The sequence below is a fragment of the Miniopterus natalensis genome, chromosome 1 (assembly GCF_054644295.1).
Source record: "Miniopterus natalensis isolate mMinNat1 chromosome 1, mMinNat1.hap1, whole genome shotgun sequence".
Classification (NCBI taxonomy): domain Eukaryota; kingdom Metazoa; phylum Chordata; class Mammalia; order Chiroptera; family Miniopteridae; genus Miniopterus; species Miniopterus natalensis.
The window spans coordinates 120,728,285-120,749,625 of NC_142081.1; the positions used below are offsets into that span (position 1 = coordinate 120,728,285).

A 21,341-nucleotide genomic window follows, 5' to 3' on the forward strand; every position below is an offset into this window, starting at 1 on the left:
TAAGTCTATTTGGGGAAGAAGACACATTTTGAATGACTCACTAATCTAAGTGCACTGAAGCGACGTATACCTTTGATGTGATTTGATGGGAGTTGTCACCATAAACCTAAGGCCTAGGGTGTTATCAATGACCCATGCTCCGAGAAAACAAAGTTTAATCACCCATGCTCCAAGAAACCAAGGTGAGAACCAAGAAGTGGGACCATTTTTTTTATATCCTGCATTTATTTAAGCAAACCGAATTGTAGAGATAGGAAATTAAAGCGTTATAATGTTTTACAAATACAGAAAGAAGACACAGAATAATAATACCCTGAAGAGAGTGCATCTGAGAACATAGATCTGTCTCAGGAGAACACCTGCAGTGACCACACAGAAGCCATGGCCGACACATCCATTGTCATTCTTGTTATTACATCGTTCAAGTAGTCTTAACAGATAAATCGGTGATTTGCTTTTAAACAAATAATTTTGATGACGACAGCCTTGAAGGGTTTGTGAGCGACTACGCTACACATACGGGATGCTAGGCTTACGGTGACCCTTCGCTCTGCTGTCCCACGCAGGGGAAATGATGCCTGCTCACACAACTGCGGTGACAGTCACTAAAATGTGAACTAGTTTGCATAGGTTAGTCCCTTGGGCAGCAGGATGTTGCTCTAGTCCACCAAGGCGTCAAGATTCACAGTGTAGAGGAAAAAAACATGAATTAAAGCGTTTCTACTAAAATATATTTTAATAGCTGGTGTTAACAATTTGCGTGACAGAAGCCAAATTATATTAATAACATCGCGTTGTTCCTCTGTAAGCCCCTTCATTTTGAAAACATGATTTCCTTCAGAACTGAAGCTCTCAAAGTTAGTAAAATCTTGCAAATTAATCATTAACCACAATCCTATAGATTTTTGAAGCAGACAGAAGCCAAACTGCACAATGATTCAGTTTTGCACTTTTACCGCAGGCCTAAGACCAAACAGCTCCCCGCCACGCCTGTGACACACTCGCTGCTTCTAAATGCTCAGCCATTCGTCGTGTGGACACGGGGGACTAAATGGGACTCTAATGCAGATTCCTCTTTTCCTTGAAGTAAATCATTCTTAATAGCAACTGGATTACAAGAAGCATATACTATGCAAACCGAATACCGTATATCAGACACAAAAAGCAGATGGAATTCCCATGAATACACCAAAGTAACATGGACAGTTGGGGGGGACATTTGCGCTGGGGCTCCTTCCAGGCTGGGGGACTCCAGGAGTCTAGAGATCATGGAACGGTGGCCACAGAAGCGTCATCCAACGCCATGATTTCTTTGATCAATAGTTGACAGCTGCCTGGAAAGGACCCTAAAGGGCATGGAATACTTGAGGAGACTTTTCGCTTTAGCATTTGTCTACATAGCTTCTCACTTAACTAAAGCTTTCGCATCACTGTGTCACGACACCCGAAACAAGCACACTCCAGCCACTTTCAGATGATCGGAAGGAAATAGCTAAGGTCTAATCAATTTGTGAAGTGAATGCCATCTCGTGCAATGAATTCAGCCTCATGACCTAAGTCTTCTTTCTTACAACAGGTATTTTAAATCTCCAACCGAAAATTAATGTTTGTGCATCTCAACTATATATAAATCTACAGAGAACCTTTCAAAAATTGATGGAAGGAGTCAGTATTTTCTGAAGTTTGAAACCTTTAGAAGTAAAATATAACCAGCTATCGCCCTCCTTATCTGTCAGGAGCATCTCATTCCCCACCATAAAATTACCAATCACGTGTAATAAAATATTACTATAGAGCAGGCAGAAGCTTGCCTGCGTGGTTTTCTTTCCCAGACCATAGTGGATAAACACGGGTAATCAGAAAGGCACCTATTTTTGTATATATCTATATTATAATTTTGGTATAAACTATATCTACTCTATACAGAGATGTGTTATTAAAGGATCACACACATTTTCTTTATCTTTTCATTAAAAACATTCCACTGGAGATGGATGAGCCTAAAAAGGAGATATTACCTCTTCAACTTCCACTGTTTTAGAGAAGTCAGCTTCCCAAGCCCCAGGGTGTTGTCAAGCTCAACACAGAGAAGGTAAGGAAAGAAAGACTGTGGCAAAGCTGCATCTTCATCATCTTCAAGCAATGAACCTACTGGCAAGGGAGGGCTGGGCTGGGCTCCTCCATCGTCCCCCAAGGTGCTCTTGGACACTGTGCTTGCAAATTCCTGTGTGGTGTCTGGAGGTGGGGGGAGGCCTGAGAAGATGCAGGGACATCAGACAACCAGCTAATATTTCAAATTGGGCTCCACTGCGAATGTGCAGATGGGAAGAAGACACCAAGAAGTCATTTTTGCCACAGGTGAGAGAGAGAGAGGCTTCCCTAGAGACCAAGAATTCGTAAAAGCATTTACTACAAAAGCGTATTGCTTTTCTCCAGAGAGATATGATCCACATGCGGTTTGTTTCCGAAACCTTAAAAAGCATATCAAACCGCTCCTTGTGCTTTTATCAGGCTGGAGAACACTGGGTTTAGAAAACCAGGTGCGTGCTCTCTGGGTGCGGGCACTTCCAGTCTTCTGTAACTTGATTTTTAAAAGATGAATTTCTTAGACACTTGTTCAGCTGTCAGCGTTATGTCTGAGATACCTCTCACCAAACTGAAGGTGGGCAGGGGGCGTGATGAAAGTGGAAAAGCTGTTTAAGGATGTAGTTTTGAAAATGATACTGTAAAATAGCACTTTGGTATTATACACCTATTTCTTATATTTCTGCTGAGATGCTTGATATTCTAACAAGCTGTAGTAACAGTGACGACACTGCCAAGTTAGAGTGTTGGGAGCACGTGACATCTTGTTATCCCCCAGTCTTTGCTGTAAAATGACCACCCTCGAGTTAAATTCTGATCCGATCTGAATTCCTAAAGCAGAAACATCTTGCTATGCAAACATTATGTAAAGCTTACAATTTCAGGAGAATTATCCCCCAAATAAGTATTGACTTTTACATTCAATGAGCCTAATTTTGAAATCGGTTGGATGAGAAAAACAATGAAACATCAAGCTGCTGCTTTATGGTAACTTTCTCCATGGTCGTCATCATTTTAAGTCAGTTTCCTTTGTGTTTCCTATAAATGTGCTATTTATCAAAAACTGTACCTGTCCTACATTTAGTCAGCAAATTTAATCAACAACTACTCCTTTTTTATAATCGTGAAAAGAAGTCTGGGTGAAACGTAAATATTTACTTAACGATATAACTAAATTGAGCAAGCTTATTTCCCTCACTTTCAACGCACAGAAGTTTTTGCAAGAATAGTGCAAGTTTGGTTTGTGTTTGTAGCTTTGTGTACATGACCTCAAGACTGATGTGGAGTTTAATCAGTGCATTCACGCATAGTTATTTCAATGATAGAAAATCAGTCAAGCTGGTTATTCTGTAAAGATCACTCAAAAAAAATCTCTAGTTATTTGCCTGAATTTTTCTCTCCTCAATTTTATGTTGGTGTCATGTAGATGAAGCTTGCGCATAACAAATTTTATTTTATTTACTCTTTTAGCTGGATAAAATGAAACCACAGATTTTGAAAAGTATTTGCTAACCTTTCAAAATTGTTAATGAATTAACATTTGCCTTTGGACTGATGAACATTTCAATTAAATATACTTTGTTAATTTCTTTGATTATATTGTATAAGGAGATATCCCCAAGACCATAAATTTTATTACACTTTTGTAACTTTGCTTTTTCAGTTTCGTCTCAGCTATAGAGTCAGCTCCTACATGCATGCTACCCTGTTGCAGGTCCCAGTAAATGGCACAATCAGAAAAACACAGTTGCTGATGGATGTTAATCTCAGGTGAGCTTGACTGTGGACTCGGGTGAAAGTCATGACCTGCCAGCAATGGCTGCAGTCATGGCTGTGGGTCCAGCAAGAAACTGCAAGGTCACTCATTTGAAAATCAAAATCTGACAATAATTTCATTTTCAGTGAACAATCTGTGGGGCCTGTGCCGAAACCTCTGATGACATTCCTATCTCACCCCTGAATGTGATTTAGAAAATAAAAAGCAGAAAAGTGAAAAGGAAGTCTTTTCATTTACTGGTTTCAGTGGCTAGATTTCCATTCCAGAATCTGAATACCTTTTCCAAAATAAGAAACCAGATCCTCTGTGTGTGTGTGTGGAGTCTGTCGGTAACTTTTTGTTCGCTGGTTTTCTCCAGCACACTTCTTACCCCACCTTGTCACTGGCTCCTGTTAAATTTTCTTAACTTTTAAATCAACAGCGGCATTAAGTTAATGAAAGCTGTTCAATAAACAGCTAAATCGCTTATTTACTAGAGTATACATCTATGTCCTAAAGTGTATATCCTTCAAAACTAGAGTGCAGCGCAGCAGGAGAACCTCAAGCAACTTTTCAAAATGTTTTTCTGATGAGCTGGCAACTAGAGGGAAGGCTTTAGGTATCAGCCGCACTTTGCTTTAGTAGGAGTAACGGGCAGTGCAGCTGCCTGGGTTACAGAAGCTTGGACCTACATGTCATGCAACAAGGTAAAGGCTAGTAGGGAAATAATATAGATGGCCTTAAGCTTGCCCTTTGCAGAGTAGCTGTGAAGTGATTTGGTCCTGACATTCTGTGGAGCCAAGCATACATGTGGGTCCACAGAATGTAAATGGAGAGTAGGATATGTCTTGGTACAAGTAAGAAATAAATAGACCCACGGTGGCCAAGGAAACAAAAATATGTCTTTGTTCAGTAGAATTTTCTAGGTCCCTAAAGCCACCAGTCAATATAATTTTACCCAAACTGTCATTCTGCCATTGCTTACATTTATTACATTAGGCGATTTTCACTGGAACTGGAAATTGCCTAATGACTCCAAAGCTACACAGTTTTTAAATTATTGGCTGTGTTACTGAACTACAAGAATTGGCTTCTGGTGATTCCAAAGTGACAGCTAAGAAGTCTCATATACTTGTTACAATTACGGGACAATCAACATCTCTATTAAAGTCTACAAAAATACATTTCCCAGAAGGGGTCAGTAGCCAATCAAAAGAAACCAATGACACAATTAGCAGCACCAGGTCTCCAGACTGAATTATTTCGTTTATAGGAATTACTGAAAATGCTGCTGTTTTCAGCCCAGAAATCATTCCTTCTTTCTGGTACCTGTGTGTCTAATTGTCAAGGTAAGGATAGATTATTGTAAAATAACTGCCAAGTTGTCTTAAAAGTATCTTCTATCTTTTAAAAAGATTAGGTTTAGTATACATTAGAATAAAGCTCAAAGGGCAGGAGAAATAATTAATTAACAAACTCAATGTAATTTGCTGGGAGCATCCCGGTCTTCCCAGTTCTCTGCACCGTGCCGTACATCCAGCCGTCATCGATGGGCTGCACGTTGACAATGTAGTCACCATCCCTGAAGGAGACTTCATCTTCATCCTGGGCACTGTAATCGTACATGGCTCGGTAGGTCCTCTGAGAAAGGAAAGACAGGGTCACACGATGAATACCAAAGTAGCCAAGCCACAAATGCCAATCACAACAAACGAATCCACTCATAAAGTAACTACTAGGAATGTTTCCAAGTACACTGATTTCTGAAGATTTGTACACCAGAGCCTAGTCCTAACTATGCTCATCTCAAGTTCATTAAACTAGCAAAAAGCTTAACATTTGGGGGCCAGCGTGGGGATAGAGCAAGCCACTAAATACAATTGCTAGCCTGTCAAAAAGTAAGCTTTGAAGCAGTAAAGCCCAGCTACCCCCCAGCTTCAGCTAACCTCAGAGACATTAGATTACGGAGATTCTCCCCCAGACCACAGCCTTGAGGAAACAAAACCTGCTATAGTGGCAGACAGATCCAAGTGACCCCCAAGTCACTACAACTAGCCCCCTGGCAGAGACAATAAACTTTTCTTAAGCAGTTACTAAAAATTTTTGTTTCCTCTTAAAAATATGTAAAACAAATTAAAGGAAAAAATCAATAATATATTCATTGTTTGGCTTTTGTATCAATAGTGGTAGAAACTTAATGTTCTAAATATTAAGGTACATATAACTAAATCTTTGTTATAATGAGGAAAATGTTCACTTCCTCACTTCTAAACTATGTTACAAAACTATGTCATCAAAACAGTATAGTATTGGCATAAATCAATGGAACAGAATAGAAAGCCCATAAATAAACCTATGCATATGTGGTAAATTGATTTATGACAAATTACCCACGAATATATAGTGGGGAAAGGAGAATCTCTTCAATAAAACGTATTGGGAACACTGGACAGCCACATGCAAAAAAATAAAAATGGACCACTATTTTAAACGATGCACAAAACATTAACTCACAATGGATTAAAGATTTGAATGTAAGAACTGAAACCATAAAATTCCTAGGAATTTAACATTTATCGCCAAGGCGATAATATTTTTATTTGACACCAAAAGCAAAAGCAACAGAAACAAAAATAAACAAGTGGGACCAAATCAAACTAAAAAACTTCTGCACAGCAAAAGAAACCATCAACAAAATGAAAAAGCAACCTACCAAAAGGGAGAAAATATTTACAAATCATATCTCTGATAAGAAATTAATATCCAAAATATAAACTGAATTTACTATACTTCTTTTCATTTAAGGTCAAGAGTTCAGCTAATATTAACATCAGACAATCTCAAAATCAAGTGAATTCATAAACTGAGGAAACTGACTGAGACACAAAAATCTCAGAGCAACTGAGATAACTTTCAAGCTTCTAGGGTAGGTGGGGGGGCACCTGTTTCTAAGTCGTCAGGCAAAGGGCCAAGTGACTGCATCAGGAGCTTGGAGAAGCAACTTCAGCAGGAGATGTCACATTTGACTAAATGACCTTGAACTCAGCTTCCAAACTTTACATTTAAGGAATGAATCAATGCTTCTAGATTTCCAATGGGAGGATTCAAAAATATGTTGGCTCTGTCATTTAGGTTTTAGTGGCCATTTTGATTAATGGCCAGATTAACTAGTTAATATGACCAAATATTTGTGCTTTACAGACCTGAATGAAGATCATAATTGGCCAACACCAATCATAAAGTAACAATTAGGATATCGCACTAGTAGATTCTTTTTGTTTTATTGTTTACATGTTTTCACATCACACCTTCCCTTCTCAATGGTTTATCTCTATAAATCTTTTGCTTCCTTCAAAGGGTTATACAAATGATAGTACATCATTTATCCTTTATTTGAAAATTTATATGCCCACTGACAGATGAATAGATAAAGTAGTACAGCCCGGCCGGGCGTGGCTCAGCGGTTGAGCGTCGACCTAGGATCCGGGCGATCGGGGTTCGATTCCCTGTCAGGGAACATGCCCGGGTTGAGGGCTGCAGCTGATCAATGACTCTCTCATCATTGATGTTTCTATCTCTCTCTCTCCCTCCTTTCCTCTCTCTGAAATCAATAAAGATATTAAAAATAAAAAATAAAAAGTAGTACATACATAAAATGGAATATTACTCAGCCGTAAAAAAAAGATTGAAACCTTGCCGTTTGCAATCACACAGATGGGCTTAGAGGGTAGTATGCTAAATGAAATAAGTCATACAGAGAAAGACAAATACTGTATAATTTTGCTTATATGTGGAATCTAAAAGGACAGAACAAAAACAAATGAACAAACAAAACAAAATAGCCTCATAGATACAGAGAACAAACTGATGGTGCCAGCGGGGAAGAAGAGTGGGGGAAGTGAGTGAAAAAGGTGAAGGGAGATAACAGGCACAAACTCCCAGTTATAAAATAAATAAGTCATTAGGAATATAATGTCCATCACAGTGAATATAGTCAATAATACCACAATAACCTTGTATGGTAATGGATGCTTACTAACTGTAGTGATCACAACATGAGGTAAGTGTCAAATCACTATGTTATACACCTGAAACTAATATAATATTGTATATCAACTATATGTTAATAAATAATAAATTTAAAAATATAAAATAAATAAAAGTCATTTTGGCATTAAAAAATGTACAATATTCAATTATACTCTATTCCATGTGTATTTACACTTTGGAGATGAAATGGGAACACCAGAGGAAAAGGCACACTTCAAATTCACACTTACTAGATTTGGTGAATGCTGCATTGACCTCATGGATGACAGGCTGGTCTGGTGCATGTACCCATAGCCTTGGGAATGGCTTTGCTGGTAGGCTCCAGGAAGAACAGGTGCTGCACATTAAATACACACACACATAGGTTCCTTAAAGCAAGTCTCGAAATCCCCCTCCCAACCCCTCAAGTGACTTCATGCTCTGCTAGAATCTTCTGAAACAAAAGGCCACTTCTTAGTGCAATGTGAAATTCGGATGGTGATGTTATAAGCAATCTCTAGTTTAGCATAAATTTCAGTACTTAAGGACATATATAGGGAATCAGTTAAACATGCAGTTAAAATATATTAGAAATATTTGTGTTACTCTATTGCAGTTGCTATATTAAAATAACACAAATACAAAAAAATTAATTTCCCATAACTCCTTAACAATATCAAATTTTTCACTTGGCCATGTGATCCTCTTAGGTGTTTCAAAAAGGAAAAGATATGTAAAGAAATTTAATTGGATTGTCAAACCAATGACAGAGTATAAATGTTTCACTGGATATTTCTCATATAACAGGATGCTCTGCGTATTTCAAGACATACAGCTGAATGTTACCTTTACAAAGATGGTAAGCACAGCATATTTTTAGCAACATATATTTGTTTGGCAATTAAGAAGTCTACACCATTAAGATAAACTTTTACTTAGAATATATAAATCTTACATTTTATTTTGGCTGTAAGTCAAGGCGAAATCAGTCAACTGAAGATGTTACAAGAGCCTGAGAAACGAAACCACTTAAAGAATGTCATAAACATTGTCCTTCTATATCAAAATAGTATTCACTTAGTTTATGCTGTTCTCACCACTAATTATGACATTCAAAAGACAGTTCCTGTTTTAAAGAACACAGAATTAGAGAAATCAACAGAGAAGCTAGATAAAAACCCAAAAAATCAGTAGATGTAGGCTTGTGTGTTTCTCTGTAAGTGCGTTTCAGTATCTGTAAGCAGAAATATGGGCTTTAAATGAGGGCATTTTAGTAGCATGTCCTTCATTCATTTTGAATTACTTATGTGATACATTAGTAAAACTTGTAGAATACATGTGCTGTAAAAATCCATAAGAGGTTCCCATTTTGTTCAATCAGGTTGAGTATATAAAATAATTATTATGGATTGATTTATTCAGGACAGTTTTTATAATAAAAGAATAAAGCAGATGTAATTTTGGGGTGTTATGAATAATTAATGTTTTATAAGTGGCACGTTCATTCTAATGATATGTGGGAATATCAAACTTTAAAAAAGTTTAATCATCAGAAAGTTATAAAACATTAATGTATTATCCTGATGATAATGACAATAGGTTGAAAGGGGATTTTTTAAATAGTTCTTAAATTAATTCATATTACAATGATGTAACAAATAGTCTTGACTTAATGTCTAGATGCAGCATCAAAGCGAAATTGCCAAGATCTTTATTTGGATTTGTAGTACATTATCAAGTTATTAAAACATTAAACTTCAAATACTTCAGATAATAACACTTTTTAATATTACCAACTCAATTTAAATATTTAATGTCAAGAGATGTGAAAGACATTGTCACAATTTACTCATGAAGAAAAATAATGAAATCTCCATAAGTACCTAGGCCCACCTAATTAGCAGAGTAAAAGAGCCTTTTCTATGTGTTGGAAACCAGATGCATTGATCATTCATTCACTCCCTCAACTCTAAGCAAATATTTAAGTGAGTTCACGTGTGCACAGGGCTTAATGCATTGCCTGTCACTTAGTAAACCTCCCTAAATGTTAACAGTTATCACTATCCACTATGTTCAAGGCATGCCAGGCATAAGAGGACCAACAAAAACAATTGTCCTCTCAGAGCAGTGATGGCCCTGGACATCTGCCCTTTGCCTAGTTAAAGAAATGACTCTGGATACTTAGGGAATTTCCAGTTAAAGATATTAGCCAGTAATTCCAACTGCGTATCCCAGATTGGCACTCCTAAAGAGGTTTTTACCCATTACACAAGTAATATCACTAACTATTATTTTAATCTATTTGTAAACATTAAGGTTTAATAAACAGCCCTATAAACTTGTTTAAAATAAGAATTAAACTTTTAATCCTTTGTTATGCTACTTAACTATGACCTTTAAGTTGTGATGTAGAGAGTTAAGCACAACCATCTCAAAATATTTTGGGAGGAAAAACTAACAGGAAAGGACAACAATAAAAAATAATGTTAAATATACTATCTCCCAGATGCTGTAATATGTTTATGCATCCACAGTATGTACCTAATCCCAGTTTAGTTCCCATCAGTACTAACAATTCAGGAATGTTGTTTAACAGTATTCTCTAATTTTGGCTTTTAAAAATCAAGTATGTTCGTGTCTACTCAATTGCTCAAGTTTGACCTAAGGGAATATGTAGTTATTGTCAAATGCAGCAGGAAATAAAAGTAATGTATTTGTCCTCAATATGCATGGGTTTGAGAGAGCAGGAGAGAAGGTGCCGAATGAGAAACCTTGGAGTAAATATCTAGTCCCTATGGTTGTTCTTCAAGCTTTTGTTGATTATTTGCACTTCCCTCTCTGGCTGCATTATTTAATGCAAGTTCCTTTGGTGTTATCAGACCTTAGTATCTGCTTTATACCTGGTACAATGAAAGAGTTTTTAGGAAGCTCCTATTAGGGTAATGAAAAACATAACTGAGAGCCCAGAGAAATCAACTTACTAAAAGCAAATGCCAATTTAAAAAGAGGCACAGTGATAAATGGTGATGGAAAGAAACTTGACTTGGGATGGTAAACACACAATACAACATACAGATGATGTATTATAGAATTGTACGATTGAAACCTATATAATTTTACTAACGAATGTCACCCCAATAAATGCAATTAAAAGTAAATAAAAAGAGGCACAGACATTGCTTTTTCATTGTTTTGTTACACAAATGCTTTTTATAAAACAGATAAAATTAAGCAAAAGGGAATTGGAAGCAATGGCTTTGGGTTTACTTGGTTAAAAGACAGTTGTCCATGTGAATCAGAGATTTCTTCCATGAAAATACGAAATTCAAAGGATTGTGCAAAAGCTAGATGTTAGGCTAACTTCACCACAAGCAAGGGCTTCTTATGAAAAACACAGCGCCCGCTTTATTACCTGGCGGTCAGGCCCCACAAGCACATAAAAGTCATAACACAATAGCTTTTGTTATCCTAAGGCAAAAATAAAACACAGACGTGGGCCTCAACTTTCATTTCGTATTGGGGAGATTTATTGACCAGAGATCTGGAAGCTGACAAGAGCTCCAAGGGCTTCAGGGTCGATTTGGAGTGTCCTGCTGCACTTATAAAACCCAAATCTCACTACCGCATGATAAAGCCCTTCCACAATCGGCCAGGACTAACAGTTTCCATTTAATGTTTATTCTTAGGATGGGAGATATAACCAAGAAGAAGTAAGTAAAAGTGAGGATCATAAAACAGAAGGTGAAAATAGAGGAAGAAAATTTTTAGGAGGCTTCACAAATCGGAAAATGAAAAAAATGAAGAAATGCATGCAAAGATACAAAGATTAAAGTAAATGAACAACAACAAAAAAAGTACCTATGATGAAAGGAGAAAGGACCCAAAAAGAAGTCCATTTTGGGGGATGTGCCCAGAGTAGGTGAAAGGAGAGAAGGGTATTATGTAAGTGTCTTCAGGGTGTAAGGATCTTTTATGTTATCTTTTCATTATCAGAACTACCCTTTTAGATAGTTACATTCCCACTTTACAGAATAAAAATAGAGCAGCTGACAGATTAAGCAGGAAGGCAGAACAATTACCTCTGCACAGTGACAGGACAAGGTCTCCGGTCATTAGAGATGAGGGAGAGATTTGAAAACCACACCATGATTATAGGGTAACAGTGGGTGGCCAAACTCCAAATGCAAAAAATAAAAATAAAAATAAAAATAGTGCTTTATGGATGTCTTGGCCCTTTGGATGTGTGGCTATAACAAAATACCACAGACTGGGCGGCTTAAACAATAAGCACTTATGTCTCACAGTTCTAGAGACTGGGAAGTCCAATATTAAGGTGCCAGCAGGATCAGTATCTGGTGAGTTCCGGCTTCCTGGTTCAAATCTCTGTGTCCTTCTGTGGCAGAAGGGGACAAGGGAGCTCTCTGGAGTCTCTTTTATACAGACACTAAACCCCATTTATGAGGGCTCCACTCATGACCTAATCACCTCCCGATAACATTACGTTGGGAATTAGATTTCAACGTGAATTTTGGAGGGGGTTGGGGGAAGACACAGTAGCTAACTATAGACTTAACACAAACAGAGAAAATAATCTGGGAGATTTTCTCATAGGCTTACTTCTTGAAAAATCCAAAATAGGAGAAAATCACCAGAAGTTTTCCAATAAAGAATATGGTTTTATCAGCTAATGCATGTCAAAAAAAAAGGTTTTTTTGTTTGTTTTAGTACAAAGAATCTCTAAACTATTACAGGGGAATTGCTAAGCTGAAAGAAAATGTAAATATAAAAGAAAAAGTATAAAGATGCTGCTAGGTCTGAACAAAATATTAAATAGGTCCTAACTAGATCTCATCTAGGCCATGAGCAAGGTGGCTGAGTGATTGGTAATAAGACGGGCCTGTGACATGGACCTTTCCCACATGCTGTGCAGAATTCTGTGGCAGAACCCAGTCTTCATGACATATGATTCTCCCACACACCACAGGTGGGTACTAAATCCAGCAGCAAATGCTATTTTTTAATCTAAGAGAATTCCTAGTAGTATAGAAAATGCTTCTCCTCCCCTGCAGAAAACAGAAACAAGCCAGGGTGCCTGTAGGTTTGGAATTGTTGGGGGTTCTTTTGTTTTTTAAAGAATTTTTGTGAGTTTATTTGAGCCAAACTGTTGACAAATGCAGGGAAACAGAACCTCAACAGATTGAGGTAATGCCCCGAAACTGCTGGTTTTTAATGATAAGCTGCGAACACATAGCTGCCTAAGAAGCACACTTGCTACTTAATAAACTGCTAACATCAAAATGAAATGATCAACAACAGAGTTAAAACCAACAAGTTTTAAAGACATGCATAATCATGTAATCATCATTGGGATGCAAAACATGTGCTCAAATGTCGGAACTCATATGTAAAAAAAAGCAATCATTACTATTTTATATGTTCAATTTTGAGCTCAGGCAGGAGCCATGAACTGTGGAAGGAAAGAAGATACAGGAGGAATAAGTTACTTGCACTGGTTTCCACCCTGGCTGCATCTTAAATTCACCTGGGATCTTTTAAAACCATGTTATGCCCAGATCCCCCAGATCAATTAAATCAGAATCTCTGGGATGGGATTGGAGGGAGTGTTTTATAAAATAAATAAGTGTTTTATAGGTCATTCAAATGGTCAGCCATGATGATGAACCACTGAGCTACTGTCAGGCTTCCCTTTCCCCAACTTGACACAAATTTAGGAGCACATATGGCCCTATTTATGCTATTCCCAAATTTCCTCTTTCCCTGAAATGGACTGAATATTTGTGCCAAGCCATATCTTGAAACCTAACACCCAAGGTAATGTTATTTGGAGGTGGGGCCTTTGGGAGGTAATTGGGTCGTGAGGGTGAAACCCTCATGAATGAGATTAGTGCCCTTATGAGAATAGGTTGTCATAGGAGGCCACAAGGAGAAGACAGTAGTCAGTAGCCACCTGGAAGAGGGGCCTCACCAGACACAACCACTCTGGCACCCCGATCTCAGATTTCCAGTCTCCAGAACTGTGAGGAATAGATTTCTGTTGTTTATAAGCCATGCAGTCTATGGTACTCTGTTATAGCAGCTGGAAGATGCTAACACATACCCTGCTCCCTGACTTGTTTCTAATATTTGTGCAGGCAAATGTTTAAATCTGGGACTCAAGAAGCAACTGGGAACTGTGAGAAGATATCTGCGTCAACAGAAAGCTTCCTGGAGAATAATTTCGAGGCTAACATGGATCAGTCCTGGTAAGGCCAGCACCACGAGGCACAGCCATTATTAGCAGACTAATGGAAGTCAACCCCACTTCCCTGGGGGATGACCAGAGCAGAACCTGGTTACCATCTGCAAGGAAAGGAGACTGCAGCCAAAAACCATCTTTGCAAATTCAAAATTTATCTCTCAAGCCAATGCTATGTTCCTAACAATTTTCTCCTTCTAGATTCCCCATAATCTTTATTTTAATTTTCTAGTCTTAGATAAGTTTTATTACTATAAAGTATTGCAAACCTCTTTTAAGCAAATGCAGTACACATGAAAGTATTTAAGCACCTAGGTATGTGCGCCTGTGAGACTTAATGGGGGAAAGATGAGGCATAGGATTCTGCTTCCCAAGAAATACAACATATAAATACAACAAAATTTAAATAGTATAAATGACATGCTTACAACTAGGGGGACCAACCCAGTTTGCTCAGGACTTTCCCAGTCTGAGCCCTGAAAGTTCTGCTTCCCAGGAACTCTTTTAGTCTTGGGAAAACCGGGACAGTCGGTCTTCCTACATACAATGTGCCAGGCCCTCTGTTCAGCATATCACGTGCATAAGCCGGTGTAATTGTCACCATTTTATAGATGGTAAATCCCCAGTTTTTACAGAAGGAGACTGGAGGTTAGAGAGATTCAGTAACTTCATCAAAAATACCAGAGCTAGACAGGAGCCAGGATTTAGAAGCCAAAAATCTGACCGCAGAACCCAAACTCTTGACTATACCACATCAAAATGATCATGGAAGCAGTGACAAGACAGTACAGGTCCCCTCCACTTAGCCACTGTGAGATTCAGAAACGTGAAACCGCACTGTGGTCTGGAGAGCAGAGAACTCCAGAGCCGTGCGGACTTGATGGGAAGCTGGATGTGTTGTTGGCAGTCATTCATTCATTCATTCATTCATTCATTCCTGCTGGTGAGGCCTACAGGAGTGAGGGAGGGAAAGGCAAAGGAAAGGGGGATAAAGGCTTGGGGAGATGTGAGCTCAGGCTGCCCCCCCACCCCCGAGATTGCTCTGTCTGTCCTTGGCTTTTTTCTTACGGTAAACTTCAGAGTGCCAACGCCCTAAGAAGGCTATGTCTGTGTGGCTGACGAGGTGTGCCAGGCCACCTCTGGAAGAAACCAGAGTGAGAATAATTCATTTGCTTTTGGAAAAGCAGCTTAAATCACAGAAAGCAGAACTACCTCTGAAGCCACGGCTTTCGGATTTACTTCAAGTGTCCTTTTAGCATCTGACAAGTGTCTGATGTGTGTGTTTAATGTTTGTTTCTTCTTTCCATTCCCAATGCAATCCTGTTTTACCCAGAGCAATTGTCGTTCAGTCGCCTTATCCTGCACAGATAATTTCAAGTCTGTGTGCAAATCACATCTCCTGATATGACTTCAACCACTTTCCCACTGAGCAACAAAGACCCCTGATGATGCCTCCTAACAATTTTCAAAATCATTCTGTAGAACATGGTTGAAAGTGTTACTCCCCTAAAACATCATCAGAATAGTGACAAGCTCTTTTCCCACAGATATGCTAAGAATTTAGTTGAAAATATAATCAAATACAAGAGATTGTTTAACCATTTTCTTCCCTAAACTTAAGCAGTCATGTTTATAATGCTGCTTTAATCAAATACAAATTGAATATTTAAAGATTTCTAATTACCTGTTAACTGCAAAAAAACCATACAGATTATGTACTTATTAAGACTATGCATACATATATATTACTTTTGACCATTCAATTATATTTGGCTTAGTTGTCTCAAGTAAGGACTTCCAAAATACTGTTTTGGGATTCTGGAGTTCCTAAATACTGAAAAAACACAAAATTAGTTATATTTTAAGTTATCCAGAAAAACAGTATGTTCTGATTTCAAAGCTCACTGGTTTGTGAATATTCCCTGACAGAACTGAACTAAGGCATAATATGACTTGAATAGAACTAAATATATAAGAATATCTGTTATTTTGCCTCAGAATAATCTAGCCAGTTTATGTCTACATTTAGATCTGAATTTCAACTCGTGTATTTTTTTCTCTGATTTGTTTCTAATTTTTAGCTACTTAAGCCAGGATAAACTCCATGACCTATAGCTATAAACCAAACCACAAATAAGAACAGAATTGTCACTAAGGGAAAAAGAAATCATTTCTGCCTCAAATTACAGAGTATTCTCCTGGTATCAGATCCACATGATACATACGTGTGTCTACACACACACACACACACACACACACACACTTGCACGCTACCCCCCAAAACAAAACAAAAAGGAAAATAAAGGAATGCACAGTGTGGATACATTTGTCATTTCCTGACAAGAACTATATAATTTGGGGCAGTTCTTTGAGAAGATGAAAGCAATATAGAACTTAGGAATAGCGGGTAGAGAGGAATGCTGTTTCCGTTTAGGTAAATCATATCACCAAGTCCAGCTTTTGTACACAATTATGCCATGACTAAAAAGTCGGCTCAAAGCAAATCCCAATTTTCCTCAGTGAATAAAACTGCAAATATTGTACAAATCAATCTTACACAGGAAGAGTCTTCATCCAAGTGCAATGAAAGACATGCTCATAATGTCATTGCAGAGGGCGTTCTGTAAATATTTATTGAATAAATATATATAATATATTTTTAAAGGCTTAAAAGTGGACTATGGATTTGTGTTTTTTCTTGTGCTAATCAATTCAAATCAACTCAACTCTTCAGGAATATCATCAATCCACAAGGAGTTCCCAATTACAGTTTTACATTAGACACCCTTAGTGACAAAGCCACATAAATATCACATACAGATATATCTCGGTATTGATTACATTCTGAACAAGGATGTATCTTCTTCAACCAACAGACGTATATGAAACTGACTCAATGTGTCCCTGACATGATTTGAAGATAGAGAAATGTAGGGAAATAAATGCAAAGAACTATCTGGGTCTCACAGAGCCCAAGCTCCAAGTTCAAGGGAAGCGGCTGGGTAAGTGGCTAAAGAGTCACAGTGAGGTAGAGGTAGGGAGGTGAGCAATGAACAGGTCACTGTGACCAGAGGCAAGCAACTATAAGGACTTTTAGCAGGACATAGGTAAGATTCTAGAACTTGAGAGACCAACTTGTGAACAACCATTTCAGTACACGTGGGTCAGGAATATAGTGAAAGATCATGATCAAAAACTGGAATGTCTGAAAAGGGTGGCATGGGCAGATCAGCAATATTTTGGGGGGAAGACCGGGCCATGAGGAGCAGGGAATCTGGTCACAAGAGAAGCAGGATGACAAGAAGCCTGGCCAACAGAAGACAATGAACGAACAGAAAGCAGAAACTCAATACATCAGCCATAGGCGGCAGCAGCAGCCCATGGAAACTTTAAGCAGCTCCTGTAAACTCAGGATCCAATCCCCATGACCCACTAGCCTGGGGCTCGGGGCAGAACGATGTGGAGTGCCTGGGATGCAACAGGAAGTTGGGGGAGAGTGGGGAAATTGATGTCTACAGAAAAAAATGCTGTGACTTTATTATACACAGGCAAACGCGTAAATACGCATGTGTACTCAGTCTAGTCGCCAACAGGGACATCAATTTTGATCCACAAAAAATGAAAAACTACTATTTCCAAGTTCCCTGAGAATGTTTAACAATAAGAAAAACGAGAATACCTATTCTCTCCTTGACATGTGTGCCACCTTACAATTTACAAAGCTCTTCCGAAGTTTCCTCACTTGGTGCATATGCCACAGCCACATTTATCTTTCCTGATGATCAAGCCTGCCCTTTCCCAATCAACTCCGCTTCACAGGAAATATACTCTCAATGTTTTATTGTTTGCTACTTAAGTGTCAGATGGTTCCCCTTCAAACACATATGGAACCCTTTGACTTAATTTTTGCAAATCAATGAAAGACACGTGTGCATCTTGAAACAGGTGCTATTCATTAGGATTCAATCCTTTCCCCAACTCCACACTCAGAAAAGGCAACTTACTACGTTTCTTTCATTCCAAGTCTATTGATACTAGGAACCTGAGTTTCTCCAAGTACTTCAAATTCAATCAGAATACCGGGCAAAGGATTGTGACTTTATGAATTCTATTCCTATTAAAAGAGATTTTGAAACACCGCTGGTTGAGTACACATCCCTTTCAAAATATATCAATAGTTTATTATTGTGCCTGAGTTTAATATTTCTGTTCTCAATTTAACAGCAAATTTAACTTTTAATGATAGCTATTGTCCTTAGGAGCTCAAGGCACATCCTAGAGGTCTTTGCTGAGTCTAGGAAAGTAGTGATTTGTTCTTGCATTTTGTCTCCTTTCATCTACCACTCACCGAGCCCTCCCGGTCCTGTGCTAGGCGCTGGAAGGGAAGCTACGTCACACATTCATTCTGTCTCCACAGAGGTCACGATCTAACCAACTGGAAAACACTGAGATAGAAGCCATAAAAGATGAGAATTTCAGAATTCTGATGTACACTTTTACTTTACTGAGTCGCTACTGAGGATAGATGTCGTAACTAAAATACACAAAACACTAAGATGAGAAGTATTTATATAAAAACAGAAGTGTTAATGTAGGAATGATTTACTGATTTCTTGGTATGAGAGGTCATTAGCAAACTCAGGCTTTGTAATAACATAGATTACAATGTTACATTCCAGGGACAGAAATACATAAAAAAACCTAAAGCAAAACTGAATACAATTTCAAACTGAAAAGGGTAAACAGGCGATGAGATTGCAAACATAAAAACACTAGAATGTAGAGCACTGTAAATTAAGGAAAACTGAGGATGCGAAGTGGTACCAGAAGGCAAATACATGTTGTAGGCAAGTGAACCAAAGACAAACATGAAGATCAAAGAAAACCTTACAGTGAAATAAGCAGAAACCATCAGGATTATTGCCACTTAAGGAACTGTGTCCAATGGAAAATAAGCTAACTTAATCTAATACCAAAAGGCAATAAAGATGATTTCCAATAATACTATTCAAGAATCAAGCCAAAATTTGATGAAGTTTAAATAGAAGCCTCCTTTATTGCATCACAGTAACACAGTGGAGATGCAAAATGAAAACCCTTTGGTAACTTAATATCTTGGAAAGTAGATTGAAATGTAAAGAAAGTCCAAAATAATCACATAAGAAAATGAAAATACTCAGCAATCAAAGCAGGATGGGGAAGTATCATGGGAAACACATAACTAAAACAGTGATAAAAATGTAAAGGAGAAGGTTTGTATGTTAATGCTCATGAAAACCAAATGGGAAAGATGAAAACATCAGACTTGTGCCTCAAGAAAATGAGCTGACCGTCTAACCTCTTTGTGGTAACAATCAGATTTTTTTTCTAACTCAGAAGAAGGAGCCTAAAACTATGACTCTCACAGTTGCCCAGCCACTAAATCCACAAAGTAAAACAGATCACCTTCAGGACATAAAGACATGCTCATACATGGAAGGTAAAGAAAGAAAATAAAAGTTTGTTTCAACTTATGGCACTCAGCCTAGAAAGTGTAAAATGTCTTAGAAAGCTTCTTGCTCTACATGCCTCTTCGAACAGATGTGGAATCTGAGCCTCATAAGGTTAAATGACCTCCCGTGAACACAGACCACATAGCGAGAGAGGGAGGGTGACACTCAATGTCTCGTCCTCCTGCACGGCCTGATGTCCACTGCAGCACAGCACTGCCACACACACCACCCCGACAGCAGGGACACAACCCAATAATTAAAGGACATCTCTCGGGGACGTAACACATTTTATCATTAAAAATCTAAATTTCAATTTAAAGAAACCACGAAAATCTGGACGAAAAGTGGCATTTCTAAGTACTGCTAATATTTTCTTTGTCTTCATCTTACCACTAAACATGTACTTTTCTAAAATTCTTTTCATTTGCTAGAATAGTATTTAAGCAAATGCATATGACTGACTGTTACTACTGTAGACAGTAAAGGTTTTCATCAAACAGCTGCCATGACCGTAACTGTTTCCTACTTCTACAGAGTCACTCAGCACCTCCTCACCAGGGCCCAGCGTAGGACACATTTCAAAGGAGACCCTAAATTTCAAAGCAACTGAAGTCATGGATACGACTCTTTTCCTTCCCCACCAGAAAAAAATATACACTAGGAGTGTTTCCACTTTAGGTTTTTTTCCAGCTATGCTTTAATGTTATCTAAATATATCAAAACATCATCAAAACAAAAATGAAAGAATTTTCATGAAAGCCTTACACAATAGAATTTTATTTTAAAAAAATCATACTTAGGTTTATACATGTGGTTTTAGTATTTAAAGGATTAATTTATTGTACACCTAAAACTAATACAATGTTATGTATCAATTATATCTTAATTTTAAAAAGGATGAGCAGAAACTAATTTAATTTGGCCATTTCACTCATTCACCAAATATTTGCTGAGTGCTTATTCTAAGAACTGGAAATAGATTAGTAAACAAATCAGCTAACATCCCTGCTCCTGTGGGGCTTCATTCTAGAAAGAAAGATAGGTGCTGTCCAAGTGCTAATGAAAAAAAAAAAAAAAAAAAGCAAGGTAAAGGGACAGACAGCACAGGAAGGGGTGCTATTTTATCCCTGGTAGTTAGAGAGGGTCTCTCTGATAAAGTGAAATCTGAGCAGCAATGTGAAAAAAATGGGGCAAAGCAAGCCAATATCTGGGATGAGAGGTAGTACTCCGGGAAGAGGAACAGTGAGTGCAAAGGCCCAGGCTGGGAGCTTTCTTGGAAGGTTTGAATAAAGCAGGGAGACCGGGATGGCAGGAGTGGATGAGTGTACAGAGAATGGCAGGAAGTGAGTTCGGGCGGGCGGTCAGGGCCAGAGAGGATGACGACTTTGTTGGTGACGGCGAGGATCTGGGTTATATTCAGAACGAAATGGTAGCAGAAGAGTGATATGATCCAATTTATGTTTCAAAAAGATTATTCTGTTTTTAATTTCTTGAGGAACCTCCACACTGTTTTCCATAGTGGCTGCACCAGTCTACAATCCCACCAACAACACACGAGGGTTCCCTTTTCTCCACGCCCTCACCAGCACTTATGCTTTGTTGTCTTTTCCATAATAGCTAATCTGACAGGTGTGAGGTGGTATCTCATTGTGGCTTTGATTTGCATTTCCCTGATGGTCATTGATGTTGAGGATCTTTTCATATGTCTATTGGCCATCTGTAT

The 21,341-nt window shown here is 38.2% G+C and overlaps 1 protein-coding gene across 2 annotated transcripts in view; it reads right to left on the bottom strand.

Annotated features, from left to right (window-relative positions):
• Window positions 1-205: 205 nt before the first annotated feature.
• The window catches only part of LOC107546344 (LIM zinc-binding domain-containing Nebulette), a 341,718-nt gene continuing 320,582 nt past the window's right edge, over window positions 206-21,341 (bottom strand). For both annotated transcript variants that reach the window (XM_087825371.1, XM_087825374.1), the window contains 2 exons: window positions 8,122-8,228; window positions 206-5,482 (listed from right to left, as the gene is read on the bottom strand). In XM_087825371.1, the coding sequence (XP_087681497.1) occupies window positions 5,306-5,482; window positions 8,122-8,228 (284 nt within the window). In that variant the 3' untranslated portion in view covers window positions 206-5,305. The remainder of the gene's footprint in view (window positions 5,483-8,121; window positions 8,229-21,341) is intronic.